The sequence below is a fragment of the Apiospora phragmitis genome (assembly GCF_038363925.1).
Source record: "Apiospora phragmitis strain CBS 135458 chromosome Unknown utg000009l:1.0-1189150.0:1.0-1190623.0, whole genome shotgun sequence".
Lineage (NCBI taxonomy): Eukaryota > Fungi > Ascomycota > Sordariomycetes > Amphisphaeriales > Apiosporaceae > Apiospora > Apiospora phragmitis.
The window spans coordinates 588,434-615,587 of record NW_027117408.1 but is presented as its reverse complement, the minus strand read 5'-3'; the positions used below and the strand labels follow the sequence as shown (position 1 = coordinate 615,587).

Genomic DNA, 27,154 nt, shown 5'->3' with positions numbered 1-27,154 from the left:
TCAGGATATCCAGAGCGTGAACCGGTATGATGAGAAAACATCGCTCCCTTTTTCGGGTGCTGAAGACAGCCTATCAAACACTTTGCCACAGCCAGTCCAAAGTGGTTCGCTACGATCCTTCAACCCAGAACTCCCTATCCCAGGTGATCCAGAACACCCGGCCTCGCCAAATCCCTCCACGTTTTCCGTTTTAAGAAAGCTATCAAATTGGTATTGCGATGGGATGAAGCTTTTATGGCCTCGAGTAAGACCCGAAATGGTGAGGGTTTCTTGGATCTGTGTAAGCTAAACCCTTGGACATGCTTCCCATTCCCTTCCACCCCTATTTGAGAACTCCCGCTGATCTTGATAGATAATAGCAATGCGGGAAGCCTCTATATGTTGATGTAGGGCCCAATGAGACAGAAGCGGTCATCAGCTACGCAGACCAAGTCTCCCGCCCAAGTTCGGTGTCCCTCTCTTCCACGACATCTAGTTCACCTAGCGGGGAACGAGCTTGCAATCCTCACCACGGCAGACCGCGTCCTCTGAAACCTCTACAGAGCGGGGCAATAGAACGATAACAGGTACGCGGCACATTGTTGGTGCCAGTGTGCCGAGACTCCTCCAGGGACAAAACAATTCTTGCTGCTGTATGTCAACACAGGCCCATTCCAGATAAAATTAGCTCAAGTCGAACTGACGACCGTTGGGAGCGACGAGATACTGTTCCGTCAGATACGGGAGGCATACAAAGCTATGAGAGGCCGCCTCATGAGAAACCCGTTTCGGGTGGCGAAAAGAGTAGAATATGTAAAGGTAAGATCCGGGCGAGTTATTCATTGGCACAATAAGTGCTAAGCTAACATGTTCCGACTAGTTCGATCTGATCCGGCGATATAAGAGTGGGGAATGCGTTGGGAACTACCAAATTGACTCTATCTCAACACTGAAGGAAGTAACGGACCGCGAGTATGCCTTCTCGCCTTGCCCGCCTCTGATTGGCCCCATGCCGATACAGTCACACCTGTTCATGCATTCATTCCTGAATCCAGGCGATCACAGCGGACGTGTGGCAGTGAAGCAGCTGCCCAAGAAAGTGGGGAGGAAGCTGGCATGCTCTGGCCCGCTAAGCGACCCCAGCGCGATACCCTTCGGCTGGGGCATCTACATCGTGGAAGGTCTGAACACCATACTGGTCGTTTGGCTACTGGGAGCCGGTCTGCTCTCCATATTCCTGCTGACAACAGCGTGGACTGCGGTCAACAACGACGCGCAGGGTGGTATGGGCATTGGGCAGTTCGCGCTTGCTTTTTTGGCTTTGCTACTCACGACGGCCGCCGTGAAGGAAAGCAACACATTACCGGCATTCGGATGATCAGAACTGTCTTCACCCATATATCTTCGGTCAGTTCGAGAATGACCTTTGCCCCTGGAAGGCTTTCTGGTATGCTGGCAAGGCCCAACTCATCATCTACTCTGCCTCCAGCACCTTTTTAATATCAGGTCACTCGCTTGGCTTCCATGCAAACATCCACCCCAGGAGCTTGAACAGCGCGTCCCGCTCGTCCACGCCGATCGTTCTCCAACCCTTAGATCTTCGCGGGCTTTGCACCCACTGCCGGTTTGGGTGCGTCCTCAGCAAGCAAGCGGATGATTTTAACTGGATGGCGAGGCTCAACAACCCTGATCTACAACATAACGTGCACTTCAGAATGGATTCGTAGATACTGATATCGATAAAATGGAAGGTATCATGATTGGCATGGGATAATAATTATATTTACAACACCCTCATTCCTCACTTTAGTGGTGCCTGTTTCTTGAGGCCCAACATATTGAAGATATTGCCAGTAGCGCCATGATGGGACGAACTAAGACAAGGTTGACCCTTGTATGACGAGTTGGCTTAACGTGGCGGCTAAACGAAAATAGAATTCAATGAGCGCCATAGGGAGTCCTCATTTTCTGGGCTTCAAATTACTAGAGTTGTTTGTTTCGACGTCATGTTGACTCTCAAAGTCCACTATCCCTATCCATGACATCATGTCTCATTGACACACTAACCACCAAAGTCGAACTCAAGGGACTACAAGCGAGAACGTCCCAAATCATTTCCCAATAATATTTCATCATATCCTCTGCTACACTATCGTAACTCTACTACTGGTCTGCTCAGCAATAGCCAACTCAGATCATCAGCATTCACATCACCACCACCGAGACACCATGTCATCCGCTCTCAACGGCAAGTCTCACGCAACTATCTCCCCGGCCACGAAAGGCGAAGAGAAATAAGCCCACCCCCACTGACAAGTCACCTGATGCCCTGAGAAAATAGTCTTCAAGAAGCCCCTGAAGCTGTTCTCCACGCAGCCCATGACGGGCTTCTACCGCGACGGCTACTGCCGCACGGGGCCCGACGACGCGGGCCACCACGGCGTCGCCGGCATCGTGAGCGACGAGTTCCTGGACTACTCGGCCCGCCAGGGCAACGACCTGCGCGCCGGCGCCGGGCTCCGGGGCGGCTGCCGCTGGTGCCTCTGCACGGCCCGCTGGTTCCAGGCACTCGAGGCCTACCGCAACAGCGAGCTGGGGCCCCACGGCGTGCCCCGGGTCGACCTGGACGCGACCGAGGATAGCGTGCTGAAGAAGATCCCGCTCGAGACGCTGCAGGCGTTTGCGGTCAAGTCGGATGGGGTGAACGGGAAATAGACTGGTTTCGGGTTATTGAGGAGTTGTGTAGCAATTGGGATTGATATTGATGAGCTACCAAAACGTCCCTGATCTGTTCACGCCCCTTATCTCCGCATGGATATGAATCCGCATGTACCGGCGGTACTCAATTACCATGAGTTAAGAAACAAAGATGACCAATCCCTATGTCTATGCCCCGAGTCTTTTCATTGCGGCACCACGCTCCCAACGAACCACATCACTCCTCCTTCTTAGGCTCTTCCGCAGGTTCCTTTGAATCCAAGAGACTCTGGTGTAGGATATTTCTTGCGAAGGCAGGCTTTTCTCTTGTAAGCCCTTCTAAATTCTTTGCGGTTTGTCATGATCCAGTCAAGTCTCTCTGTCCACCGGAACGGCTGATTACCGGGGGTAATCGGACGGCCTAGATCCTCAGCATCCTCCTCGCACCGCGTCAGGAGTTTTTCGATGTAATCCTTACACCAGGGATAGTCCATCTGATGGGCTATCTTGGCAGTGTCCGGCTTCTCGTCCTGCTTCTCGTCCTTCCGGTTCTGGTCCTGCTTCGCATTCTTCCGCTTCTCCAGGTCGTCTGCCACATTCCGTTTCATAGCTGGCCTGGAAGGAATCGATGAAATGCCAGCCAGAACTCTAGCGGCAAAAGCAGCCTGGGCCTGAGAAATAAGAAACGTGGGCCCGTCCTTGGGGATGCCGATGAAGATCAGGGATTGCTGATCGATCCAGAACATCTGTTCCCAGAGGCCATCGACATGGTAGCCATCGCCGTGAAGCGGGGCTTTGCTCCTAATACCCTTGCGGAGAAACGGGTGGCTGTAGTGATAACCAGTGCAGTACATTACATTGTCAATGTTAGCGATGCTTTTTCCATTGTCCAACTCGATTTATCCGGCCTTGTGGTTGAATGCCTTGATGGGCCTAACAAGCTTTATCCGGGGGTCACCAACTCGATCTATTGGCTCTCTGGGAGACACGTAATTAGACGGTGTTGGCCTTGGCGACCAGCTTTTCGGTGATTTCTTTTCCTGTAGGTCCATATCCAACGATGACAACGTTCTGAATTCCACTGTTAGCTTTACCAACGGGGTGTATGGAGTCAAAACAAGAACCTTTGAGCCGTAGCTGTCGAAGTCTCTGAACGCCTTCAAATGTAGCACACTGCCGGGGTAGGCCTGTTCCCACTTGGACAAGCCAGCATGGTCGGGTTTGAAGGGTTTATCGAAAGTTCCAATACAGACAACAACAGCATCAAACTCCAGGGGGATCTTCTCGTCTGAGTCCCGTTTCTTGATGGTCACCTTCCAGCGACGCGGCCATATGGCGGTCTGCTTGTACAGATCCACGACTTCCGTGCCATATTCCACCTTGACCCTTTGGCTGTAGGCGTGAAGGTAGTTCAGCACTTCTTGGCGGGAGGGTTATAGCGGGGCATCATCTGCCTATGGGTAGTCCGCAACCTCCATGAGATCACGAGGGTAGTATGTCTCTAGTGGGTCGTACATAGGGCTCGCGAAGGGTGCGGTGGCATCAGCGCTGTAAAGCCAGACACCACCGGGACCGTCTGCTCTTTCGAAGATGCGAACGTTGAGACCTTCGGCCCTCAAACGCCTAGTTGTACCTAGGGAGGATTGGTTAGTAGCGTGTGCTCTATTAAGGGGAGGGGTGTCTAGCGTACTTGGCCGCGGTGAGTCCGGATACCCCTGCGCCGATTACGGCAACTGCGTTTGCTCCCATTCTGTAAGAACGAAGTGATTGATAGTCAGGTATTCGTGTTTACTTAGATTATGGGGAAATATTACTACCAATGCAACGACATCGTCATGAACTTTATACTAAGAGTCCTAACTAATGGTAATGCGCTACAATAGCTTCTAGAAACAGCAGCTGGCTCTCGTGAGCTCCTGCTCTATACATAGTTCTCAGCAACCGGCGGCGATTGATTCTCTTAGTCGAAGTCGGAAGGATTGAGAATCAGAAAGTAGAACTAAGAGCCATCGAAATTGAGACACAACCTCTTTGTTGGAACATCTCAGACGCCTTATTTCTCTCGACTAATATAAATCCTACAGGTAACTTCTTGGCACTTCTGAAAAGAAGACACTGACATCATTGCGCAGTCTTTGAATGAAATGTTGAGGTGGAGAGTATACGAAGAAAATAAGATGCTCCAAGGATAAATGTGCTGCTGCTCGAACACGGATATTGGCGTTTCTATCTTAAAAGCAGGGGTATCTCCCTCCCCCCTTGCTACATGCCAAGCCACTAAGTCATGTATAGGATCGAGCACACAGGTGACAGTCCACTGGCCCCTCTCGTTTCCAACGACTTGTCCATATCGAAACGATTAATATCTTATGAGAGTGAATACGTCTCAGATTTTGACGTCGCAGCACAGCACATATCTCAGTCGGGCCCCCCGTCTATTCATCTGGCAAATCTGCTGATCAACCCCTCATCTTGACGTAATACTCTAAAGGAAGGCCAGTGCACAACGACGACATGCAGTCGTTCCTTAAAGCGGCGGGCTGGTGCGCTCTATCAGCGGGAGCTGCTGCGATAGACTGCTCTGGCATCAACGCACTCAGCCCCAAATGCAACTCCACTGAGGCGGCATACACCCGCGACTTCTTCTATGTTGGCGGCGAATACGTTTCATCCACTGTCTCCGGACAGAGCATCTTCACTGGGCAAATGTATGTGGAAAAGTTGACACCAGTCCGTGGTATCAACCAGACCTATCCGCTCGTGTTCGTATCCGCTGGTGTTCCATCTGGGACGGTAAGCTATCCCGTGGCAAAAGCCCTCTCCGAGAAACTACTAGCTAACTTGGCTAAAATTTCACAATTAGGTTTGGCTGAACACACCCGACAACAGAAAAGGCTGGGCATCGTACTTCGTAGAGGCCGGATACCAAGTTTACATCGTGGACATCACCGGGAACGGCCGCGGCGGCCAGTACGACGTAGCCGCGTTCCATCTGAGGTTCGGCTCCACCGACAACATCACCCAAGACGGCTTCACCGCGCCCGAGCTGGCGGCCCATCCCTACCCCCAGGCCGGTGGGCACGACAAGTGGCCCGGCGCCGGCGTACGCGGCGACCCGGTCTTCGACGCGTTCCAGGTCTCCATCGTGCCCCTGGCCGCCAACAGCACGACCCAGGAGCGGACGATGCGGGTCGCCGGCTGCGCGCTGCTGGCCATCATCGGGGAGTCGGTCACGTTCTGCCACTCGGGCTCGTGCCAGTACACCGTGCTCATGGCGGATGAGTGTCCTGACTTGCTGCGCGCGAGTATCAACCTCGAGCCGAGCTGCTTGCCCTTCCAGTCCCTGTTGGGCAACCCCGCGGGGCCCGACGGGTGACGGTTGTCATCGCGCGCTTACGGCTTCACTAACACGCCCCTGACGTACGACCCGCCGATCGCGTCGGCCGCCGAGCTGCGGCCCGTCAAATACGGCGTCGACACGCCGGAGTTGCGGTCGTGTTTCCTGCAGCAGTCTGCTGCGACGAACGAGACGGAGACGGAGATGCCAGTGCGGCACACGTTGCCGCAGGTCCCCAAGGTGCCCTTTTTCATGTACACGGCAAGCGCCAGCCCGCACATCACGTACGACCACTGCGTCGCGCTGTACCTGAACCAGACGGGCGTGCCGTATGCGTGGACCAAGTTGGGCGATTTCGGCATTACCGGCAACGGGCACTTTCTCTTTCTCGAGACGAACAATTTGGAGATTGCTGCGGTGGTGGAAGCTGATCTTCAGAAGCTTGCCACGGACTCAAGTATGTTCTAGCTATTCAAGTACGTATTTGGATGTTAAGGGCTGTGGTTCAGGTGCCTATACATAGAAGATGCTCTGCTCCTTTATCATGGAATTCCGCGAAATACACTTTGGAGCGGGTTACTTATGACTTTGTGGCACCACCAGTACTTACCCTGACAGAGAGACGGCAATTACAAATTACGTGTTGCATAACTGAGGTAATAAGACACAACGAGTTCAGGTCTGCCAAGTAATTCAGCCCTACACCATTTCACACTTAATACCATTCGGGTGATTTGATTGGCTACCCCGCCGCCCCGGCGCAGGCGCTGTGACAAGTTTCTAACTTACTAGCCCCTTTTCTTTTCTTTTGCCATTCTGTTAACTACGTTTATTCCGCCCTAACTACACCCTCCATTCTGTTTGGCCTCTGTGCCTAACGTACGATTCTAATGTCGGCGAAGTAAGCCAGCTGACGGTGCTACGGTCACCCCATGCAACGGCGACCCTAAAAACTAATAATAATACTATATAATAATAATACGAATAATTTAATTAAAAATTAATATAAAATCTTAAAAACACCGTTTTAGTCTCGAAACGCTTTAATAACACTTTTAATTTTAAATTTAAAGTTAGATTTAATTATAACGGCTTTCGGCGTCGATAATAAAGGAGTAATAGCTTAGGGTTTTAATATAACACTATTTATTTCCCTTTTAATTATTATAGCATCTCGTATACGCGTAAAATTTTAATTAAGGTTAAATATTACTCTTTTTTTTACTCTTTTTTTCTTTAAATTATTTTTTAAAACTAACTTCTCGTGCTCTAATTAACCGATCTAGCCGTTTAAAGTATCTAGACTCTTTTAGAGCTTTTAAAACAAAACCCGGCGCGTCGCGCCATTGAAAATAGCATTATTATTACTAAGCGTATCCGCTAACTCTTTAATTTAGCGGCTAGTTATAAATATTAGTAACGCTATAAAGGAGAATTATTTATGAAAACCGTCGAGGGGAGGCTTAAATAGTCTTACTTTTACCTAGTTTTCTATCCTCCGGTTTTAGCTATTAAAGGGCTTATTAATATCGTAAAAGAATATATTAATTACGGCCTAGCCGTTAGTTTTTATATACGGCCGAAAAGTAAACTTTTTAATTAATTCGTAATATTAAAAGAAATCTTTTTTACTTATATTTATATTATTAAACTTTATATAATATAGGGTTATTTTTTAATATATTTAAAAAATTAAAATTTAAAGGTTATAATAAGTATAACGAGTATATCGAAAGGAAAAAAAGCTATTTCTTATACTTTAAACACGTTATAATAAAATCCTCGTTTATATAACTAGCGTAGTTATTTAAAATAATAAACCGCTATTAGTCCTCGTTTTTAAGCTTTATATAAAGAATAAAAGCCTTATTTAACTATATTAAGGCTAGCTCCTTATTAGTTTAGCCTTTAAAGAATACTGTAAAAACTTAATCCTTTATAATATTTATTAATAAGTCCACTTTTTTTAAAAACTATTACTACTAGACCTATTAACCTTTAAATATAATAAAAAAAAGTAAGGCTCGATTTAAAGCGTTATTACATTTAACCGTAAAAGTTTATAATTAATAATCTTTTTATTTTAATAAATTTAATAATTATTATATTCGTTTTATAGCCGGACTAGTTACCGATTTCGTTAATATTAAATCGAAACTCTAAAAGGATCGATTTTAAAATAAGATTATTAAACCGCTCGAAAAACTCGATAATTTTCTCTACGAAAGTTACGTTAAGCTTAGAAAAATCTATTCTTTTAAAAAAAAAATAATACCGATAAATAAATAATAAGTAATAAATCTTTTAACTTAGTGTTTACCGAGTATTATATTAATCTTATTAGTTTAAAAAATCCGTTAAATAAATATTTAAAAGATAACGTACGCCGGTGAATAGTTTAAATTATATTACATAAGATATTAAGTTATAATCTAAGACTCTTCCGCTATTATTAAAGCTTAGAAGGACTTATTTCGTTATTTTATAGTTTTACGGCCGTAAATCCGAAACCTTAGAGTTATTCTAGAGATATTATACTTTTCGGCGGCTTATTTTATTAACGAGCTATTTATAACATTTTAAATCGCGCGTTATAATATTAACTCGTTAAGTTTACGGCCTATTAAAAAGAGGAAAAGAAACGAAAGAAAATAGTATTATTTAATTAATTATAAATTAAAAGCTAACTAGTTTATATACTGATTTATATATGGTGCTGTCAGGGGCTATTTAAATTTAGGGGTCGCCGTTACATGAGGTGACCGTAGCACCGTTAGCTGGCTTAAGCACTATATTCAATCAGATTTCACCCCTTTTGCGTGCATCGTTTAAAGATACGGGTCAGGCTGGGATCAGTCGTTTCAAAGAATTTCACATCTCCATCATGTTTAGCTAGCAAAATTCTGGTCTACTGAATACTCTGTCACTATTCGCAGCTAAATCGGTACACGCCTAAAAATGACGAGCCATACTGGCATTTTCACAAGTGCAGTGTCCGTGGAATCCGCTCTTCACGCAACGCCCACCCCATCTCTGGCGCCCAGCACAAACCCTGGCCCCGGAGGTGGGGCGATCGCCGGCATCATAGTCGGGGCCATTGTTGGTTTGGCCATTCTCGCCGCATTATGCTGGCTCATTTTCCGTTATCGCCGTAAGGCGCTGGGCAGCCAACCGTCGAACGAACAGGTGCAAGAGATCATGAGCCACCGCGGCCCAGATGATTTTCCAGGATTACAGAGTAACTTGGAGCAGCAAAATCAGTACCAGAATGAAGATCGATATGAGCTAGGGGGGCCTGATCATATACCGCAGCAGAGACAGCAGCAATACCAGAAACCGGAGCTGGATGCATCAACGTCAGAAATGCTGCAACGATAAGGCAAGCAACCTCCAAACCACCAAGGTGTGTAATATGAGCTCCGAGGCTAATACGACGGTATAGCCTACATGCACGGTTGAGAACTCGGGGTGAAAGGAGTGGTGTTGCGCGATGAACTATGTGGCTGTGGTGTTGCTGCTACATTCCTCATGTAACAACCAACGGATTCAACGGCCGTAATGACGCCGTGTACGACATCTGGATAATAATCCGAGACCCGCCTTCCCTGGGCGACATTCACCGCCGATGCCGGGATCTGGGGTCTCCATCTCGACACGCAGGATCTGTACTGGAAGACGCCCGACCACGGCACCGTATCTGGGATGCCTATCCTCTTGATAATACCTAGCTCTATCTATGCAAGCACCCTTGAACTACCTTGGCGTGACGGTGTCAGACCCAACCTCCGACAGACGGGCGTTTTCGTGCGTAGTAATTACAGGAGAATGTATTAGGGGTGAAGCTTGGTCGGATAATTAATTGAAGACGTATCTCCTACACAGCAAAACTCTCATCAAAAGCAATCAATACGTTATATCTTCCATCATATAGAAAGCGAGATCAGTCGAAGCTGCTTTAGGACGGCGCTCGTTTGCCAGGGTGAGATGTTAGTATCTTGGAAATACATGTTTGGCATTGGGTACATGCTTACGATCGATGTGTACTTATGTAGAAGTAGAAACCCCTTGCTCGTGTGATTGCTTGAGTGAAAGACTCCCAAGAGTCACAGTATCTCTTCAAGGCTTGCTATTCGCAATTCAACAATTTGATATTAGTGCTCGCTGCTGGCGAAACAGTTTTGACAGGTACTTACATATACAGATCCATCTCCCATATGTTCAGGTGACGCGTGAGTAAAGCTCCAACGAATCACGTTGTACCCTAGGTAGTATCGGCCTAGTTACTTAGGTAAGCTTGGGATCTCCAATCCTACTTACTTAGGTAATCTGCTCCAGGCAGCCACCCTCATGAAGCGACCCCTCTCATCCAAATCCTCACTTTCTTCGCATCGACAATTATGTGCCTGAACTTGAGACCCAGCACAAAGAGGACATATACCAAGCATGCCAAATCCCAAAATGGATCACCCTATTGATGGTCCTTGGGAACTACCAAGTGTTCGCGGGATGCTAAGTCAGGCCGACGAATTCACCCCGTTTCTGCGACTCCCAGCTGAGATTCGATGCAAGATTGTAAGTTGCCTCGGAGTATCCTTCTGTATCAGCATTTAATGTTGTGCTCTCTAGTGGCAGGCTGCATTTCCTCCTAACATATTCCCAGCGTCGTCATATGAGGCGTCAAGGATATGGAACGGCACTGGCATTGGCATAGGCTTCAAAGGCCCGATTGCACCCCTCCCGGCCACGGCCCGAGTCAATCAGGAGGCCCACGCCGAAACGCTGCGAGTGTATCCCAAGATCTCCAGCACTCCGTCCTGGCAAATCAGCGGCTTCATCAACTATGAAGTGGACACTATGGGCTTCAGTTGTTACCATTCGTCGTGCAACGCCCGCAAGCTCCCAGCGGCGGTTTTGCAGAACCTCCAGCGAATTACCATCGTTCCACGATGCTGGATACATGGCTGCAAGCCTGAGCGAGAGGACTTCAAAACACTTGAGAACTTCCTACGCTACGTCGCGGCGAAGTATTTCCCAAGCCTTCGTGAGCTTGATATCGATCTCCCGCCACAAATCGATCTCAGACAGCACTCCTTGTCACGCACTTGCCGCACCTTTCAGGGCATGAGCCGCTCCATCCGCCCTCTCTTCTTTCGGACGTCAGATGGACATGGATTGCGGTTTATGCCGACCACCAACCACTGGGGTGGGTGGGACTCGAGATCAAGATCCTGATTATACAAGAGCACGAGGCAGATCTATATGGTGACGGTGAAGACCATTCTGAGCATCAAACCTTCTTGGACTACATGGGTCTATGTATCTGGCACCTTTTTAAACCCGCATTCTTCCCACTTTACTCGACTCCCTCCTTCCTTCAACTTGCTTCACTTCAGTAATTATTTACTTACTCAGACTAAGTCAAGCCACTCCATCCAACGTTTCCATCCCCATCTCACCATTCAACAACAATAGTAGCTGGCCTGCCTGCCCAACTTGACGCCTGAACTCGAGAGCAATCAGGCATATTAAGAGATACGTGGCAAGCTATGACCCTCACAATGGAGGACTCGACTGAGCCAGCAGCCGAAAGTCAGGTTGCACCAACATTCCACCCATTCCCGCGACTTCCTTTGGAAATTCGACGCCAGATCGTAAGGTTTCCTAACAGTCACATCTCGCAGCAGAAGCTAACGCTCGGCTCTCTAGTGGCAGGCTACATGGCTCCCCGACAGGGTCAACCTATGGTTATTGCGAACGCCAAGTCCCCAAAACAACTGGTACTGGAGACGTTTCTGGAAGCGCCGCCTACCCGCCACAGCTCACGTGAATCGTGAGTCCCGCTCAGAGACCATGCGGAAGTACTACAAGATTCCCAACTCACCTTTCTTGGAGTTCAACGCCCGCATCAACGAGTTGGACGCATTGCTTTTCGAGCCTTACCCCAGATGCGCCACTGATTACCCGGAAGATATCTTGCACAAGTTCAAAAGACTTTACATAACAGTGCATGAATCGGCACCCGAGTGCTTGTACGGGAAGGGCCGCTTCTCTGATCGGCCGGGCTACGAGACGCTCGACAACTTTCTACGCTACGTCGTGTGGAGATACTTCTCGAGCCTGCAAGAGATTGAGGTCGCAGTTTCCCCGACGCCGCACTTTGATCATATGAACCCGGAGATTGTGCGCTCCCTTCGCCCTCTCTTCATCCGCACACGGGACGAACGCGGGCTCGAGTTCTCGCCGGTCATCACACAGAGGTGCGGGCGGCGTCTTTGGCATTCGACCAAGATTCGCTTCGTGGGAAAGTGCGAGGCCGCCGGACGTGACGATGCGGAAGACGCCTGGGACCACCGGGGTCCCCGGGGTGCCCTGAAATATCTGACCTTATGCCTCTGGCACGTCTTCAGGCCTAACGACTTCTTGCTGAGAGACCCGGAAGTTCAGCGATTAGTCAACCAGTTGTCGCACTCCTGATCGTAGGTTGGCGGTTCCTCGGCGTCCTACACGCACGCATCGTCTGTACATCACTGTATACTAGAAACAGCTCAGTGGACACGGAGAGAACAACTCTCAGCCAGTGAGCAAGAATCATTAATCAATATGATCCCCATTCCTAATTTATTCTGCATCGTAGTCAAGTAAGACGTGCGAGAAACTCAAAAAACAAAGAACATACCCATTGGCGTACTTGGTTATGTTTGAACCTAATGACCAAATCATTTACTTCCGGACCTGTGTTAGCTGATTGACTTTTCCAACTGTCCCTTATCACTGAATTTCTTTCCATAATCTATGTCAGTAAGCACTTCGTCTGTCAAAAGCTTGTCTGTTCAGTTCGATGCCTCGTCTCGAGCGCCACCAACACATCGAGAACGTACGTTGAGGATATCATTCCAGGCGCAGTATGTCATGCCCCCTTAATCATCCGGAGGGTCGACAAAGTCCCCCTGCGGTATCGAACGAGAATACAAAATCTGACCAGTTTCCACGGCTCCCCGCCGAAATTCGATGCAAGATTGCAAGCCGTTTCGATTAGTCCTCTTTTAGCCATCAACTAATCTTGAACAACGGCAGTGGCGGGCCTCGTGGACTCCTCGAAAGTTCTCGGTATACCCCAGCGGGATCGCCCGACTGCGTACCGGTCGTAACGGCGCCCCCGCCGCCTGGACACGCCGCTCCCCGTCACAGCTCGCGTCAACCACGAGTCTCGCCACGAAACCCTTCGCAAGTACAGCAGGATCCCCACATTCCCGTACCGCTGGCCTCTCACGACATGGCCCTGCGACGCCAGGGATGTCGTCAACTACGAAATCGACACCGTATGTTTCCGCTGCTGCGCTCTGCAGCGCGTGGCCGCGAGCCAGTACTCCGCTGTCCTCCTCCAGAAGCTCCAGAGAATCGATATCGCACTGCCGTGCTGGGTCGTTTACTACAGCCTCCGCCCCGGCCACAAGACCTTTGACAACTTCCTGCGCTACGTGGTGGCGGCCTACTTCCCCAGCCTGCGCGAGCTCACGGCCGAGCTGGACGTGAGTTTGGACTTCAGAGGGGTCACCGACTTCCCCCGGTCCCCGTGTCTGCGGCCTGGGCGTTGCTCGCCTCTTCGGCACTCGGTCTTCTCTGTTCGTTCGAACGCCGGACGGAGGGGGCGTCCACATCTCCATGTCGGCTATGGGCCCCCGGGGCTGGGGTTGGAAAACGATACGGATCCTCTTCATGAAGAAGGGTGAAGCCGCTCAGTATACCAGGGACGGCGTTGGCGTGGACCCGATGGAGCATCGGGACTTCCTGGACCGTCTGGGCATCTATCTCTGGCACGTTTTCTCTGTTGAGGACTTCTTGTGGGGAGACTAGGCAGTCCGCCAACTCGTACAGCGGCATCACGATATCCTCTTAGGCTTATAGATAGCGATTTTCAGGCGCGTTGTACAAGTGATGTAACCACGGGGTTTTGGCGAGATTGAATGGCAGTTGGGTAGATGGTTATGGGACGCCAAATAGCTGGCAGGGAGACAGTTCTAATTATTCACTTCATTAATGGTACACTTGCTTAAAGGTTTTCAAATTCCTTTCCTCGGTAACCCATTTTCAACCCACAATAACACAAAGATGAGGTACGCGTAAAGTGCAAGTAAAGTACTACTGGCTTTCATCTACCTGGTAATGGGAAAATCCGATTATTAGTTGAACGTTTTCCCCCAATCACTAGGCTATCCGTTTCCTGCATTTCCATTTCCTCTTAATTGTCTTCGTCGGATGATCAACCTAAACCGCCCTGTTTACCTCGTTTTACCCGAAGGAAACAGGCCAAGTTACTTTTCATCATCCGACAACCATTTATTCCACCAACGCAGCGCAGACACGACCGTGACACCCAATTGCAAGATGGATGACTTCACGGCATTCAAGGACTCTCTGGAAATTGGTCTTTAAGCCTAAGGTACCCGACCACGATGCCGAGTTCAAGCCATACTTGCGTCTACCCCATGAGCTTCGACTCAAGATTGTAAGTTGAACACCTAGCCAGCTATCTGACATCCTGCCGTCTAGCTGACTTGGATTCTTCAGTGGCGGGCAACTTGGGAGCCTGAAGTAATCGGACCATACGACCTAACTACCTGTAGTCGTTATAAGTACGAGCCGATCATTGAGCTTGATTACAAGCTACCAATCACTTCGCAAGTGAATCATGAATCTCGCGAAGAGACACTGAGGAAGTACGAAAGAGTGCCCAACTCCTCAACCTACATCTTCCGCGCTTTTATGAATCCCGAGATCGACCGACACTCAGTGGACTGCATGTATAAGCTGCTGTGTCCCAGCATGACACGCGCGCACTTCCTCCGAACAGAACAGATGATCCTGGAAACAACTGAAGTGGCAAACGATCCCTTCTACGATGCGTATCCGAGCCCAGAAGCAATCGGCTACAAGACGTTGGGAAATTTTCTTTTCTACGCCAAAAAGAAATATTTCGCAACTCTTCGTGAACTCCACATCGACGTCCCGCAAAAGTTTCTTGATACCAGCGAGATTCGGGAGGATATGCGCCACTCATATCGCCCCATGTTATTCCGCAGCAAAGACAAAGGCGGAGTGCATATTGAGCCGGTCGCCAAAGATGACTATTGTCACGGTTTCCGGATTCGCTTTCTGGGGCAGAGCAACGTCGCTTTACTTGGCGACGGCGAGCCGGCCGAACAACACGAACCTTGGCTGTTTTTTTTGTCGGGGAAAGTCTCTGGAACACATTCAGCCCAGAGTCTTGGTTGATCGAAGACCATGAGACCGATTACTGCACAGAGCGGCAAGATCACCGGCTGTTGTAGGACTTGGATTAACAGCAGCAGTCTCTTGGCGGCGACGACACGGCCAAGACGTGATTGACGCGTGAGCTACGCGAGCTTACCCAGCGCTACATACGGATACGCAGGATACGGACGATGATTACTCGGAAGTGAGCGCTGGGATGGCAGTTGCTGCTGGTGGATTGGATTTGTCAAAGGTTGGGGCAGTTGGACTGTGTTTATCACGAAACTGGTGAAGGGGCGGAGAACCCCAAGGAGTGTCCAATTGGACTCGCTAGGGATTCACTTCACAGATATTCCATTCTAGGCCGTGTAGAACTGATCAATCCATCGCCATCCCCTCAAAATTGTGCCATCTTCCGTGCTAGAACAGAAATAGCAGTCATTTGACAATGTTGAGGAATACCAGCTATGGCACGTTGATCTCTTTGGTAGGCTTTGCTGCTGTGCTTTTCCAATCCAGTCGCGTGCCACCCGCGAACCCTAGATCAGGTACAAGGCAAGAACACCTGGGCGCTCTTCATCGTCAATGTGCCCTGGGGCTTCAAAATTGTGCATATGATCGCCATCAAGTGGTTGCGAGAGAAGAAACCGTACACCGAAGTCGAGCGCCTCTATCAGTAGCGAAGAGAACAGTAGAAGCAGCAGCAGCGCCGCCGTTGCAGAATTTCACATTCTCGCAGGCCAGGGCTACCTCGAGGGCCGTGTTGGGGTCGGCCGGTTCTTCCATGGCCTACATCACCTACTTGGTATCTCCGTCGACGGTGGTGGGGTGGCTCAAGGTGGATGGGACCCTGACTACGGACGCCGTACCTGGACCTGGTGCGCGAGATGGGCATCGACCCGACCGCACGCCCTGGATCACGCAGGCGCTGGCCGCGGCCAGCATCTCCTCTGACTACGTCCCGCCCAACGTGATATGCGTCGGCCCCCTCATCCTCCCGTGCCCGCCCACGGCCGAGCAGGACCCCGCGCTGGCCGCGTGGCTGCAGCGCGGGGGGAACGACGGCGCCGGTACCGTCCTGTTCAACCTAAGCACGATCATGGCCTACGATTAGCAGCACGCCGTAGCCCTCGCGGAAGCGCTGGGTTCGCTCCTGGACCGCCGCCGGGGCCTGCAGGTGCTGTGGAAGTTTTAGAAAGCGGACGCCACCTACTCGGAGGATGACACCTGCCGGAAGATCGGGCAGAGGCATCTCGAGAGCGGCCGGTTCTGCACCGTGGCCTGGCTCGAGGTCGCCTCATCACATTGCTGGAGACGGGTCGCGTCGCGGCGTTTGTGCACCGGATCTGTTCAATACATGGAAGAGGAAGTGGGATGACTTTGTAAACGTACCTACACTTCAAGAGCTCAAATATAGAGGAAATTAGAAGATAATAAGGGTTGGCGCCAGGGCTTGCTGGCTAAGAAATATATTTCCAAGAACACGGTCCCTTTAGGTAACAGTTCAGCCAGCGCTGGGTTGATTCACGTTCTCCCCTTATAGGGATTCAATTGCCAACTCAGCAAGATAATCGTAACCTGCTTAGGTGTTGATGAAATTTAGAACTGCCTACCTAAACATATCCTTCATGTGTTTAATCATGTCTCTTCGGATAGTGTCGCAAGCTAAAATCTGGTTCTGGGATCCAGGCAGCCGGATCCGACGGCGGGGTTTTCGCGCTGCCCTGTGGCCCTCGTTTAGGTGTTTGGCGCTGTAGAGCGCCTCAGATTAGCGGTTCGATTTCTTCCATGATTGATAAGGAAGAAGGTAATTTCCAAACCTACATCCATATTTCCTAAGGTACACCAATGAATGACCTGTTTGCATCTACTTCCTTCTCGTCGTCCAGCTGCAATGCAACTCCTGCCTATAAAACCTGCCTACCAGTGTTGGCTGCTTCGGCCACCTAACTAAACTTCTACTCAACGATGATACTTCGACTGAAACCTGTGGCTACCGTCGTCAACAAACTCGCGATGGAATCCAAGAATGTGGAAGAGAAACCCTTCTTTAGCTTGCCCCGCGAAATCCGAGATCAGATATACAAGCTATGCCTTCTTTCCTCGGAAACCCTCCAGCCTTTGTACGCCTGGAGTCGGATGAATAAAGGTTTCGCTATCAAGCTCCTTCGTACGAGCAAGACGGTCCACGCCGAAGCCTGCTCCGTCTTTTACGGCCAAAACCGCTTCGACTTTTCCGATTCCTTCTACTTCATCAACGTCATGGACTTCACCAACTTCGCCCTCGCCAAGGAGGTGGGATCGTTCCTTGAGAAGATTGGCAGCAGCGCAGAGTATCTCGGGAATGCTGTCATCGCCTTCCCGCAGTACGCCCGTATTGAACTGGGAAACACTGCTCTCGCCCCCCAAAACATGGCCATCATCGCGAGCCTGCGACGCCGCTGCCCCAATCTGAGGAACCTATTGACAGACCTTGCGAGTACGTTTATCAACCTGGAACATCAGCTCTTGGGAAGGGAGCGCCCGCTCCGGCATGAAGCATTGGCGCTGGTCGATGCCCACTTCAGATCCATCCCGTCCCTGCAGCATATCATTGTTCAGGTGCATGAGGTGCATCTTTCGGATGATAAGTTCAGGGAGGATATAGAGCGTTTAGGATGGACGCTCAGTGCGGAGGAAATAAGGGAGAGAACGAAGAAGAATATAACAATGAGAATTTATTAAGGAGACGCTTAGTACTAGATACTAGGAAAGAGGCGACTGGTATGAAGCCATGTATGCTTCCCTAAGCACCATCCACTGCGAAGGTAATTCAGTTATATCCTCTACCTAGCTAAGATGGCTTGATGGTACACCAGAATGATATATTTTAGCATTGACTTGCGACATCTCATGGTGAGAGCCCGGACGCCGATTGGAAAAGAGCAGTTCAGAGTACTGAATGCCTGTCAGAGGCAATTGCTGGCTCCTCATTATTTATTCTTCTTATTAGTTCCTGTAATCGGCCAAGCTACTCAATGTGCTAAGCAAAGGCTAGATTACACCACATTGTTCTTTTGTTCTCGATCCTACGGTTATTGGTGTGTTTATTCGTGCCATCGCCCCCAGTCTTACTGCTGGTCCATGTTTTACGTGGACAAGAAGATTGACACCCCTTCGCAGCGTGTTTAGTAGCGTGCCTGCTTCTCCTGATAATCTCGTTTCTATATTGCCATTTTCTTTATAATCCGTCTTTCTTGACTCGCGTTCTCACTTGCGGCTAAACATCTTCTTGGTCCGCTTCCGGATGGTGCCGGGCATCTTATAGTTGACGGGCGACTCGGAGCCGACGAAGATGAAGAGGTCGTAGATGAGGCAGCCCGCGATGGAGCCCACCATAGCGCCGCCCCAGGGCCCGTAGATCCACCAGGCGTTGGTGAAGGCCTTGGGGGTGCGGTACCCGACGGCCCAGGCGACGAGGCGGGGGCCGAAGTCCGAGGCCGGGTTCAGGGCCGAGCCCGTGTTGTAGCCGAGCGAGAACTTGAGCGTCGTCTGCAGCATACCCAGGATGAAGGCGTGCATGCCCATGCCCGGCGGGTTGTTCTGGTCGTCGCCCAGCGCGAACACGGCGATCATCATCACCGCGCCCGCCACCACCTGGCTGCAGAAGGCGGTCTCGTTGGACACCCACTCCTGCGGGTAACTAAAAAAGCTCTGCCAGCCCGTCTCCATGGCCGGGTCCACGTAGTGCAGCGCATCATAATAAATGCCGTACGCGAGCGCGGCCGCGCTCAGGCTCGCGGCGAACTGCACGACGATGTACAGGGCGCACTGCCGCCAGGGGAAGCCGCGGAACAGGCTCAGGCTGATGGAGATGGCCGGGCTCATGTGCGCGCCCGAGACGCCGCCGCCGATGTAGATGCCGAACATGAAGGCGAAGCCCCACGCCCAGCACGACGTCTCGTAGGAGCCGTACTGGTTCTCTTGATTCTTGGACAGGTTCATTGTGAGCGTCGCGCTGATGCCCAGGAAGATGGACATGCCTGTCTGGAGTTTCGGTGTCAGCTTTCGGTGCTACAGATGGCGCTGACCTATGATGGAAGGGGTAGAAGAAAATGAATAGGGAAGAGATACTTACAGCAAGAAACTCCGCCAGTGGCTCCGGATACTTGGCCCGAAAGCGCGCCCACCAGTTGCGCAGATCGTTAGGGTCTTTCTTGCCATCTCTCGCCAACTTATCCTCCGACTCGCCCATCGGCTCGCCGTCGACTTTGTACTTGTCGCCGGGCTCGAGGCCACCGCGGTCCTCCCTGTTTTGGTGGTTCTCCTTCTCACTATTCGGATCGCCATCGTTGTTGTTGCCACTGCTCTGCTGCTGGTTCTTATTCGGCGGCTGCTGCCCCTCTTCTTGGAAATGGCCGTCGCCGCCGATGCTCTGCTGCATGTTCTTGTTATGTGGCCGCGCCTGGCCCTCCTCGGCGGCGGACGCCTCGTCCCTGTTCTTGTTCTTCTTCTGCTGCTTCTTCTTGTCCTTCGTGCCGGACGAGCCCCGCATCGTGTGCGGCAGCGGCTTGCCCAGGCTGTAGACGGGCTTGTCGCGCGGCTGCCCGTACCACGGGTTGCCCTCGTAGTAGTCGTCGTCGACCCAGCCCTGCTTCTCGTAGCCGGCGGCCTGCCTCTCGGGCTCCTCGGGCCGGTCCATGTCTTCGTGGTGGTAGTCCCGGAACTTGCTTCCTTGGGTACGGGTGCTCTTGCCGCGGCCAGGGGGTGCGTCGTAGGAGTAAAGCAAGGCTATTGACATTTTGTTAGATGAGTCGGTTCATAGGGGGCGGCGAAAGGAAACAGGTGTCTTCAGAGTACTTTGATAAGATAAGTCTGGATGGAAGTTGGTGGTGGTAATACGTACGCTGCCTCGGGCTGCCCGAGTTCCTGAGCATCTCTTGAGTGGACGAGATGTCCTCGGTGGCGCTCTGCACGGCGCTGTAGGCCTGGGTGAGTGTCTGGATCTGCTGCTTGTTGGCCTTCATCTCGTTACGGAGCTCGGCGAGCCGCGCCGCCGTGTTGGAGTTGGGCGGCATCGAGTCCGTGGAGGGCCGGGGCTGGTGGCCCGGGGAAGAGCTGCCCCCGTTGTTGTAGACGGGTCCCTCTAGAGGCACTTCGTTCAGGGTCTCCGGGTTGGAGGAGTCGGCCTCCCGGGACTGGAATGGGAAAGTCACAGATGGCAGGTCAGGGTGCCGGGGTGGGAAGCGGTCTCGGTCCCCGCCGCCGCCGTGGGTGAAGGTGTTGGGTGCCATAGTGAGGTTGTCTGGCGATTAAGGGGTAGTAATTAAGGTGGTAAAGGCTAGAAAGGAGGGGTCCCCTAACTGTAAGATATGAAGGCAGATCTGACTAAAGGAACATGAGCTTAAGGAGAACAGATGCTCAAAATAGTATGAAAAGGGGGTATAAGCATGTTTTATAACTCTTAGGAGTGGTACCAATACGTTCTCTAGGATGGGAGAACCGAGCTGCCAGCGTCATACCTTGACCTCGGGTAGCCGCACTCATGTCACTGTCGTCACCCTGGCAAATTGTCCAGAATTTTCTGTTACAATAACGGCGAATACAGATCGGGCATTATGAATTGGCCGTCATACTCGCAGAGACTCGAGAGCGCCCTGACAGCTGGAGTTGCAGCCAGGTTCAGATCTCGATGTGGTCGAAAGGGGGCTAAGATCATCATCTCGCTACTCCAGAACCTCGCTTAACACAGGGAGATAGGAGTGTTGAGAGAGCCTCGCGAATGCATATGGGGCAAGGTATGGAGTTCTATATGGGGTTCATTGGCGTGGAGGAGTTTGGGAAGATTCGAAACATTCCAATCCGGGCTCAACAACGCGCCGTCGCCCTTGCGCCGCCAACACATCAGTTGCGGTCAGCCAACAGTCATCAAAGAACCGCCGCACACTTTTGACGCTTTCACGTCATCCTACTTTAGCAGGTCGCCATCTCCGGCGAGAGAATTGCCATAAAGAGCATAATCGTCGCATTCCATGCCAGAAAGAGCAAGTCATTCATGTCACGAAGCCTAATAGGGCAATCATGTTACCTAAACAACAGTGGGTAAAGATGCCAATGGGCATCTGATTTTACTCCAAACAATTGATCTCGCTCACCTCGCTGCTGGGGATCTGGCATGTCGGTGCTGGTGTCGGAGTCGACTCACTGACAACTGGTCGTGGCATCCTGGCCTTAAACTATTCATATATTCGTAAGCAAAGGTCCAATTATATCGAACATTCGGCAAGACGTCCCACGGAGATTTGTCTGTAGTGGGACTTCAGCCCATAACGAGATTCAGATCAGCGCCTCTAGCTGATGGATGTCTGGTGGGGATCTGGCCCTCGATTGGTTGGAACCCCTGGGGCCTGGTGGGACATGACGTCGATTTCAGTTGCATCTGTCGACATCGCATTGTTGAATGGGGGCAACTAAACATATGCGATTCACAGGCGCGGTAGCAGCTTGAATGCGACACCGGGGCTTCTTCTCCGGACTCGTCGTAGCCTCATTCCCATTGCCCAAAGTTATATACCCCGGGCACTTACCCGGACTGAAGCCCCCGGGTCCGATCTTGGCGACGCGATTTGTTGATTATGTAGGTACTATATTCTTTCTGATCTGTCATCTTCCCTTCTGCCCTGCCATCTGGCAAACGTCAAAGTCCTGGCTCACTTATTCAGTGGTGCCTACAAGGACCTGGGCTATCAGGAGTTGAATATTGACCAAGTCCTGTCTTCGATTCGGATCAAGAGTAACCTAAAACAATCGTCCACCGATGGACGAAAGATGCAGTGCTAGCAGGGTGCCCTGAACGAGACGACGAACTCAAAAAAGAAGACATGACCTGGATTCTCTCCTGGTTATAGGGCTGAGCCCATTAGTCCCATTGAACCACGTTGGCCGTCAAATGGTCAAATGACACACCGGCACAGCAGATTAGATTGAGTCTGTGGTTTTTTTTCTTCTTCCACAATCCGCGGCGGCTTATGTCACGCAGTTGGTAAAATGATGCCGTGTCTGCCACCTCGTCAACGTCAAGATTATCAATGGCGCGCAAGTGCGAACGTACCTTCCGGCAAGTCACGTTAGCGCACGCCAACGCCAGTGCTTTCTTCGATGCGTGCGGGTGGATCTGGCCCTGAGCTCCAGCAGTGAGCACCCGCTTTGAAACGTGCGAGCAACCTCAAGTTGGACTTGTCGCTCATCCGTACCTGACTTACGTGACTTTCATCTTTCCATCCATCTCAGACGCAGACATCTTAAGAAGAATGGATCGCCTTTCGCCTGAGCTACTTCACATGATCGCCTCGTTACTTAGTATCGATGACGCATGCACTCTACTTCTCGTTAAACAAGACCTTTTCTGAGATTGCGGGAGCTTACATTCTTCCCCTTGTCACGTTCCGATTTCTCGAAACGGATCTGGCGCGCCTGCGATCTATCGCCCAGCACCCCGTCCTATCGCGATATGTAACGCAACTTGGTTATTATTCTACCACTTACGAAACCACACCGGCTTCTTTGCTCAAGTCTCACCTCAAGTCTGATCGGAGGATTGAACGAGAGAATCAGAGTTTTGAACAAGAGACCAATCCTGACAAATGCCTATCTTCGCCGCCCGCTATCTCACATTCGGGAACTCTTAGCGCAATACGAGTTATATAAGCAACTTTGTTGCTTCACAAAACGCGCTCTTTGAGAGCCAAGCTGATCTCCTCTGTTTGAAAGAGATCCTCCCAAGACTTACCAATCTTCGAGAAATTACTATGTCTACTATGACTGCCGGCCAACAGTTCTACGAGGGTCACCAGCGCAAGTCGTTTACCGACGTTGGCTGCATCCGGAGGCCCAACTATGATAGAGCCCCCAAGGGCGTTGCTACTTTTGACGCCTTGCTCAACGCAGTAGCAGACCAGGAACTACACATCCCGAAGCTGCGCACAGGGATGTTGCACTGGCGGTTTTTTCAGAAGGAGCAGGACGAGTTGAGGCGGTTGTTTAAGCCTTATAAGGAATCCTTAGACACGATGATAGTCTGGATGACATCACCGGAGATACAGAGAATTGTCGAGAGTGTCTCCAATCTGGGGTCATTGCTGATATTCTGCAGTCAATGCCCAGGCTTGAAGACTTGATATTCATGTTCGACGTTAGTGACGCTTTTGAGCGTTGCATAAGCCTGAGCCATGTTATACCCGAAGGTCATCGCTGGTCCAGTCTGACTAATGTTACTCTCGACTGTGTGGACTGTGAGAGATCTGAGCTCTGGGCGTTTTTGTCATTGCACAAGGATACGTTGAAAGGCCTTTGTTTAAGGGAGGTGCTTCTTACCAAAGGCTCGTGGAAAAGGCTTCTGGCTGATATCCGGAAAGGCATGCGCCTTGAAGACCCCTGTATATGCGGTACAATCCGGGGGGGTTTTGTAGAGGAGGAGGATGGATCGCTTCGCCAGCCTGAGGTTTACGAGCTGAGCATACCCGAAGTTCAACCATGCGACATGAGAAGCTCGATAAACTGCTACTGCAGCCATGGCGGGGAGCTTTATCCTGATGAGCTGCCCCTCACTGAGGACATCGTGCGCAAATACTATGAAAGCCATGTGCGTCGACCTGGAATGGTGTCGGACGCGGAGGATGATATCTTGATGCAAGAAGCTTACGAAAGACGCGCCGAACGCTTTTGGTCAAGCGATAGCAGCGACGACGATGACGGTACTGACGATCAATACGATGAAGAGGAAGACGACCGTACCGATGAGCGACGAGAATGACAGCGAGGCGGGGTCCGAATTTGACGGTTCTCAGATAACGGAGTCAAGAGAGACCGGCCAGCGTCTTACTAGCACTCACTTAAGGCTATAACGTGGTGTCTGTTGAAGGGTTACCAATGTTAAACTTATTTATCTCGTGTACTTTTGTGGAGGTTGCTTCTTGAATGGTTTTCTCCAATGCAACGGCTTCTTTAGCAGCTGATCCTAGTAGAGCGAGCTCGCACCCAGTACCCGGACTGAAGCCCCCGAATGCAATACAATACATATACGCATACTGTCCCGCGCCACGTGGCATCGGAACAGAAGTTTGACTCACTTACCTGGAGTGTCTTCGCAGGTTGCCATCGTGGGCACCACTACATATTTACCTCGAGTAGGAGATGAAACCTACTTACTAACCTTCGCTGGCAATGCCTGCGGCCTGTGACGTGATCGGCGGAACCGACAGTGTGGGGGTGGGGCTTTGTTTTTGCCCCAGCGTGTTTCGGGCGCGTTAGGGGTGACTTCGACTGATTCTACTGACGACATCTTCGCGTCTTTCATTCCCGTCTTTTCTTCTCCCAGCTGGAGAATCCTATGCGGACGATCTGAAAATGGACCGCCTATCGCCTGAAATACTTCATATTATAGCTTCTTTTCTCAGTATTAACGATGTATGCAATTTGCGCCTCGTTAATAATACGTTTTCTGCCGTGGGAGCAGCCTACCTAATCCCCGAGGTGACATTCCAATTCCACGAAAAAGATCTGGCACGCCTGTGGGCTATCGCATCACACCCTATCATTTCACGGCATGTAAAAGGCCTTGGCTATATCTCAGGGCGCTATGAGAGTACGCCTGTTTCTTACGAGTCCTTCCTCGCCAGTGCGAGGATCACGAATACGCTGAACAAGCTGTGTCCTGACATGGTTGCACACCGCAAGAAACCCGAGATCGTGCCCTCGGAGCTCCCAATGCAGTATGAGCTGTACAAGCAGATGGTCTTTGCGCAAAATGTGCTCGCGAAAAGCCAGGCAGACGCCCTTTGTCTCGCCCTGGTCCTGCCAAAGCTGACAAGCCTCCAACAACTCACCATGTCCGCTAGCCACTGCTTCTATGAGGGTTATACAAAGCAGCGGGCTGCTAATGAAGACGGCTGCATCCGGCTTATGAATTTCGAGGGAGAGCACGAGGGCGTCACTACACTTGAGGTTTTACTCGACGCAGCAGCACGTACGAATATATGCGTACCGCGTCTCCGGGTAGGGTCGCTCAATTACCGATTCTTCGAGAAAGACCCAGAAGAAGTCGTACGTCTGTTTAAACCATTCAGGGATGCGACTCATATCGATCTTCGTCTAGCTATCGATGTGGACGATGACATGAACGACGTCACAGGAGACACTGAAAGGTGCAGGGCGTGTCTTCAGTCGGGCATCGTTGCTGACACCCTGAAGTCATTGGCTAAGCTCCAGCATCTGTCGTTTCTCCTCTTTACAATCGATCCTCGCAAGCGGGGAACGAGTTTGAGCCGCATCGTGACGCCGGGCCATCGATGGTCCCATTTAACCGACGTTACACTCGAATGTCTGGATTGCGAAAGATCTGAACTCTGGGATTTCCTACTGTTACATAAGGACACTCTGCTCAGTGTCTGTCTGAGCGATATGTCTTTCACGAAAGGTTCGTGGCGAAGAATATTGGTTGATATGCGGAAAGACATGTATATTCGAGACCCTTGCATCTGTGGCACGCTCGTAGGGTATTCGGAGGACGGGCCAGACGAAGGCAGGGCCGAACGCTACCAGCTACGCTCGCCCGTCAGTGGGCCGGACGACATGAGAAGCTCGGTAAACTGCTATGTTCGCCGCGGCGGAGAGGGCTACCCCGACGAGCTGCCTCTCACGAAAAGGGTCGTGCGAAATTACTTTGAAAGCCATGTGCGGAAACACGTGAAGAGATCGGAGGCAGAAGATGAAGCCTTGGCGCACGAGGCCATGCTGGACATGTATCGGCGGCGACAGGAATTAGACCGCACCGAGCCAGGATGGGACCGGTTGGACTTGGACAGCGAAGACGAGGAAAGCGACGGAGAAAGGCGCGACGAACTGGCATGGTACGGTAGCTATCATGATTACATGGAGGCCATGGAGAACACGTCCAGTGCGTGGGAGGATAGCGAGGACGATATATGAGAAATAGAAAAGCGATAGTCGTAATCATCCATGTGGGGGAAATACTATTGTAAGGGATAGACATACCCCTTTATTTATGTGTAGGCCACAGCCGCCACACCTGATGCCGATGCCCATATTTGTTTGGCGCTTTCGGAACTTACAACTCGTACATTCTGGCGAACAGCCCGGTCACTTTCCCAATCAATCATCAACGGACTGTGCGAGAATCGTCGTATATGTTACTTCATGATAATCACTCTCGTGCCTGCCAGGAAGTTGCCGGGTTCGGGGCCCCGGGGCCCGTGGGTGCCGTAAAGAACGAACTAACGACAGCGGAAACAGTCGTTATCTTTTTTCCACACATTGTTGGCCGAGATACGAATTGATTCCAAAGCATGAACATATCACTGATTTCGCATATTGAGATACTTGTTTCCTTAGCCGTTCAATCCTCTTGCTGCTCTCAAAGATGGGAGGACCAGCCACAGGACAGAAAACGGTGCTGATTACAGGGCAAGTTGGCCAACAGTCAGCGCACTACCTAGCTCCAGGGCCTAACAGCTAACAGCAGTTGCTTTACAGTTGCACCCCAGGCGGCATCGGACATGCACTGTGTCTGGAATACCATCACCAAGGTAACTAAGGAAGAAAAGAAATAATGAGCAACGTTCAAGGCAGTGGAAACCCGCCCAGTCTCCTATATCGATTTCTTATTCTTCTTCATAACTAAAGAGTCCAAAAATGCAGGCCTCCACGTTATTGCTACTGCGCGCAGGCCCGAGGTCCTCGCTGGTCTGGCGGAGATGGGCATGAGTACGCTGCAGCTCGATGTTACCGACCAAGACAGCATCAAAACATGCGCAGAGCAAGTCGCCGCCATCACCGGCGGCAAACTGGACATTTTGGTCAATAACGCGCAAGTATTCCCCGATTTCCTAATGC

General features: G+C 50.8%; 12 protein-coding genes across 12 annotated transcripts; 10 read left to right on the top strand and 2 right to left on the bottom strand.

Annotated features, from left to right (window-relative positions):
* Positions 1 to 988: 988 nt before the first annotated feature.
* PG994_009693 (uncharacterized protein) lies at positions 989 to 1,357 on the top strand (the record flags this gene model as incomplete). The annotated part of the gene is made up of 1 exon (XM_066861102.1): positions 989 to 1,357. One exon carries the CDS (start codon positions 989 to 991, stop codon positions 1,355 to 1,357), a length of 369 nt encoding a protein of 122 aa, XP_066713272.1.
* An 851-nt stretch (positions 1,358 to 2,208) lies between these two features.
* PG994_009692 (uncharacterized protein) lies at positions 2,209 to 2,694 on the top strand (the record flags this gene model as incomplete). Its single annotated transcript, XM_066861101.1, has 2 exons — positions 2,209 to 2,227; positions 2,321 to 2,694. 2 exons carry the CDS (start codon positions 2,209 to 2,211, stop codon positions 2,692 to 2,694), a joined length of 393 nt encoding a protein of 130 aa, XP_066713271.1.
* Positions 2,695 to 2,927: 233 nt separating this feature from the next.
* Positions 2,928 to 4,425, bottom strand: PG994_009691 (uncharacterized protein; the record flags this gene model as incomplete). The annotated part of the gene is made up of 4 exons (XM_066861100.1): positions 2,928 to 3,504; positions 3,775 to 4,068; positions 4,192 to 4,299; positions 4,367 to 4,425. The coding sequence occupies 4 exons, from the start codon at positions 4,423 to 4,425 to the stop codon at positions 2,928 to 2,930; spliced, it is 1,038 nt and encodes a 345-aa protein (XP_066713270.1).
* Positions 4,426 to 5,190: 765 nt separating this feature from the next.
* PG994_009690 (uncharacterized protein) lies at positions 5,191 to 6,052 on the top strand (the record flags this gene model as incomplete). The annotated part of the gene is made up of 2 exons (XM_066861099.1): positions 5,191 to 5,469; positions 5,540 to 6,052. 2 exons carry the CDS (start codon positions 5,191 to 5,193, stop codon positions 6,050 to 6,052), a joined length of 792 nt encoding a protein of 263 aa, XP_066713269.1.
* A 165-nt stretch (positions 6,053 to 6,217) lies between these two features.
* On the top strand, positions 6,218 to 6,481 carry PG994_009689 (uncharacterized protein; the record flags this gene model as incomplete). The annotated part of the gene is made up of 1 exon (XM_066861098.1): positions 6,218 to 6,481. One exon carries the CDS (start codon positions 6,218 to 6,220, stop codon positions 6,479 to 6,481), a length of 264 nt encoding a protein of 87 aa, XP_066713268.1.
* Positions 6,482 to 8,971: 2,490 nt separating this feature from the next.
* On the top strand, positions 8,972 to 9,391 carry PG994_009688 (uncharacterized protein; the record flags this gene model as incomplete). The annotated part of the gene is made up of 1 exon (XM_066861097.1): positions 8,972 to 9,391. The coding sequence occupies one exon, from the start codon at positions 8,972 to 8,974 to the stop codon at positions 9,389 to 9,391; it is 420 nt and encodes a 139-aa protein (XP_066713267.1).
* Positions 9,392 to 10,471: 1,080 nt separating this feature from the next.
* Positions 10,472 to 15,286, top strand: PG994_009687 (uncharacterized protein; the record flags this gene model as incomplete). Its single annotated transcript, XM_066861096.1, has 9 exons — positions 10,472 to 10,585; positions 10,640 to 11,054; positions 11,132 to 11,329; positions 11,534 to 11,664; positions 11,720 to 12,471; positions 12,835 to 12,887; positions 13,202 to 13,542; positions 14,448 to 14,519; positions 14,582 to 15,286. The coding sequence occupies 9 exons, from the start codon at positions 10,472 to 10,474 to the stop codon at positions 15,284 to 15,286; spliced, it is 2,781 nt and encodes a 926-aa protein (XP_066713266.1).
* Positions 15,287 to 16,049: 763 nt separating this feature from the next.
* Positions 16,050 to 16,379, top strand: PG994_009686 (2-hydroxyacylsphingosine 1-beta-galactosyltransferase; the record flags this gene model as incomplete). Its single annotated transcript, XM_066861095.1, has 1 exon — positions 16,050 to 16,379. One exon carries the CDS (start codon positions 16,050 to 16,052, stop codon positions 16,377 to 16,379), a length of 330 nt encoding a protein of 109 aa, XP_066713265.1.
* Positions 16,380 to 17,233: 854 nt separating this feature from the next.
* Positions 17,234 to 17,989, top strand: PG994_009685 (uncharacterized protein; the record flags this gene model as incomplete). Its single annotated transcript, XM_066861094.1, has 1 exon — positions 17,234 to 17,989. The coding sequence occupies one exon, from the start codon at positions 17,234 to 17,236 to the stop codon at positions 17,987 to 17,989; it is 756 nt and encodes a 251-aa protein (XP_066713264.1).
* Positions 17,990 to 18,514: 525 nt separating this feature from the next.
* PG994_009684 (uncharacterized protein) lies at positions 18,515 to 20,538 on the bottom strand (the record flags this gene model as incomplete). Its single annotated transcript, XM_066861093.1, has 3 exons — positions 18,515 to 19,291; positions 19,383 to 20,035; positions 20,151 to 20,538. 3 exons carry the CDS (start codon positions 20,536 to 20,538, stop codon positions 18,515 to 18,517), a joined length of 1,818 nt encoding a protein of 605 aa, XP_066713263.1.
* Positions 20,539 to 23,061: 2,523 nt separating this feature from the next.
* PG994_009683 (uncharacterized protein) lies at positions 23,062 to 24,056 on the top strand (the record flags this gene model as incomplete). The annotated part of the gene is made up of 2 exons (XM_066861092.1): positions 23,062 to 23,246; positions 23,321 to 24,056. The coding sequence occupies 2 exons, from the start codon at positions 23,062 to 23,064 to the stop codon at positions 24,054 to 24,056; spliced, it is 921 nt and encodes a 306-aa protein (XP_066713262.1).
* A 905-nt stretch (positions 24,057 to 24,961) lies between these two features.
* Positions 24,962 to 26,230, top strand: PG994_009682 (uncharacterized protein; the record flags this gene model as incomplete). The annotated part of the gene is made up of 1 exon (XM_066861091.1): positions 24,962 to 26,230. The coding sequence occupies one exon, from the start codon at positions 24,962 to 24,964 to the stop codon at positions 26,228 to 26,230; it is 1,269 nt and encodes a 422-aa protein (XP_066713261.1).
* Positions 26,231 to 27,154: the final 924 nt, after the last annotated feature.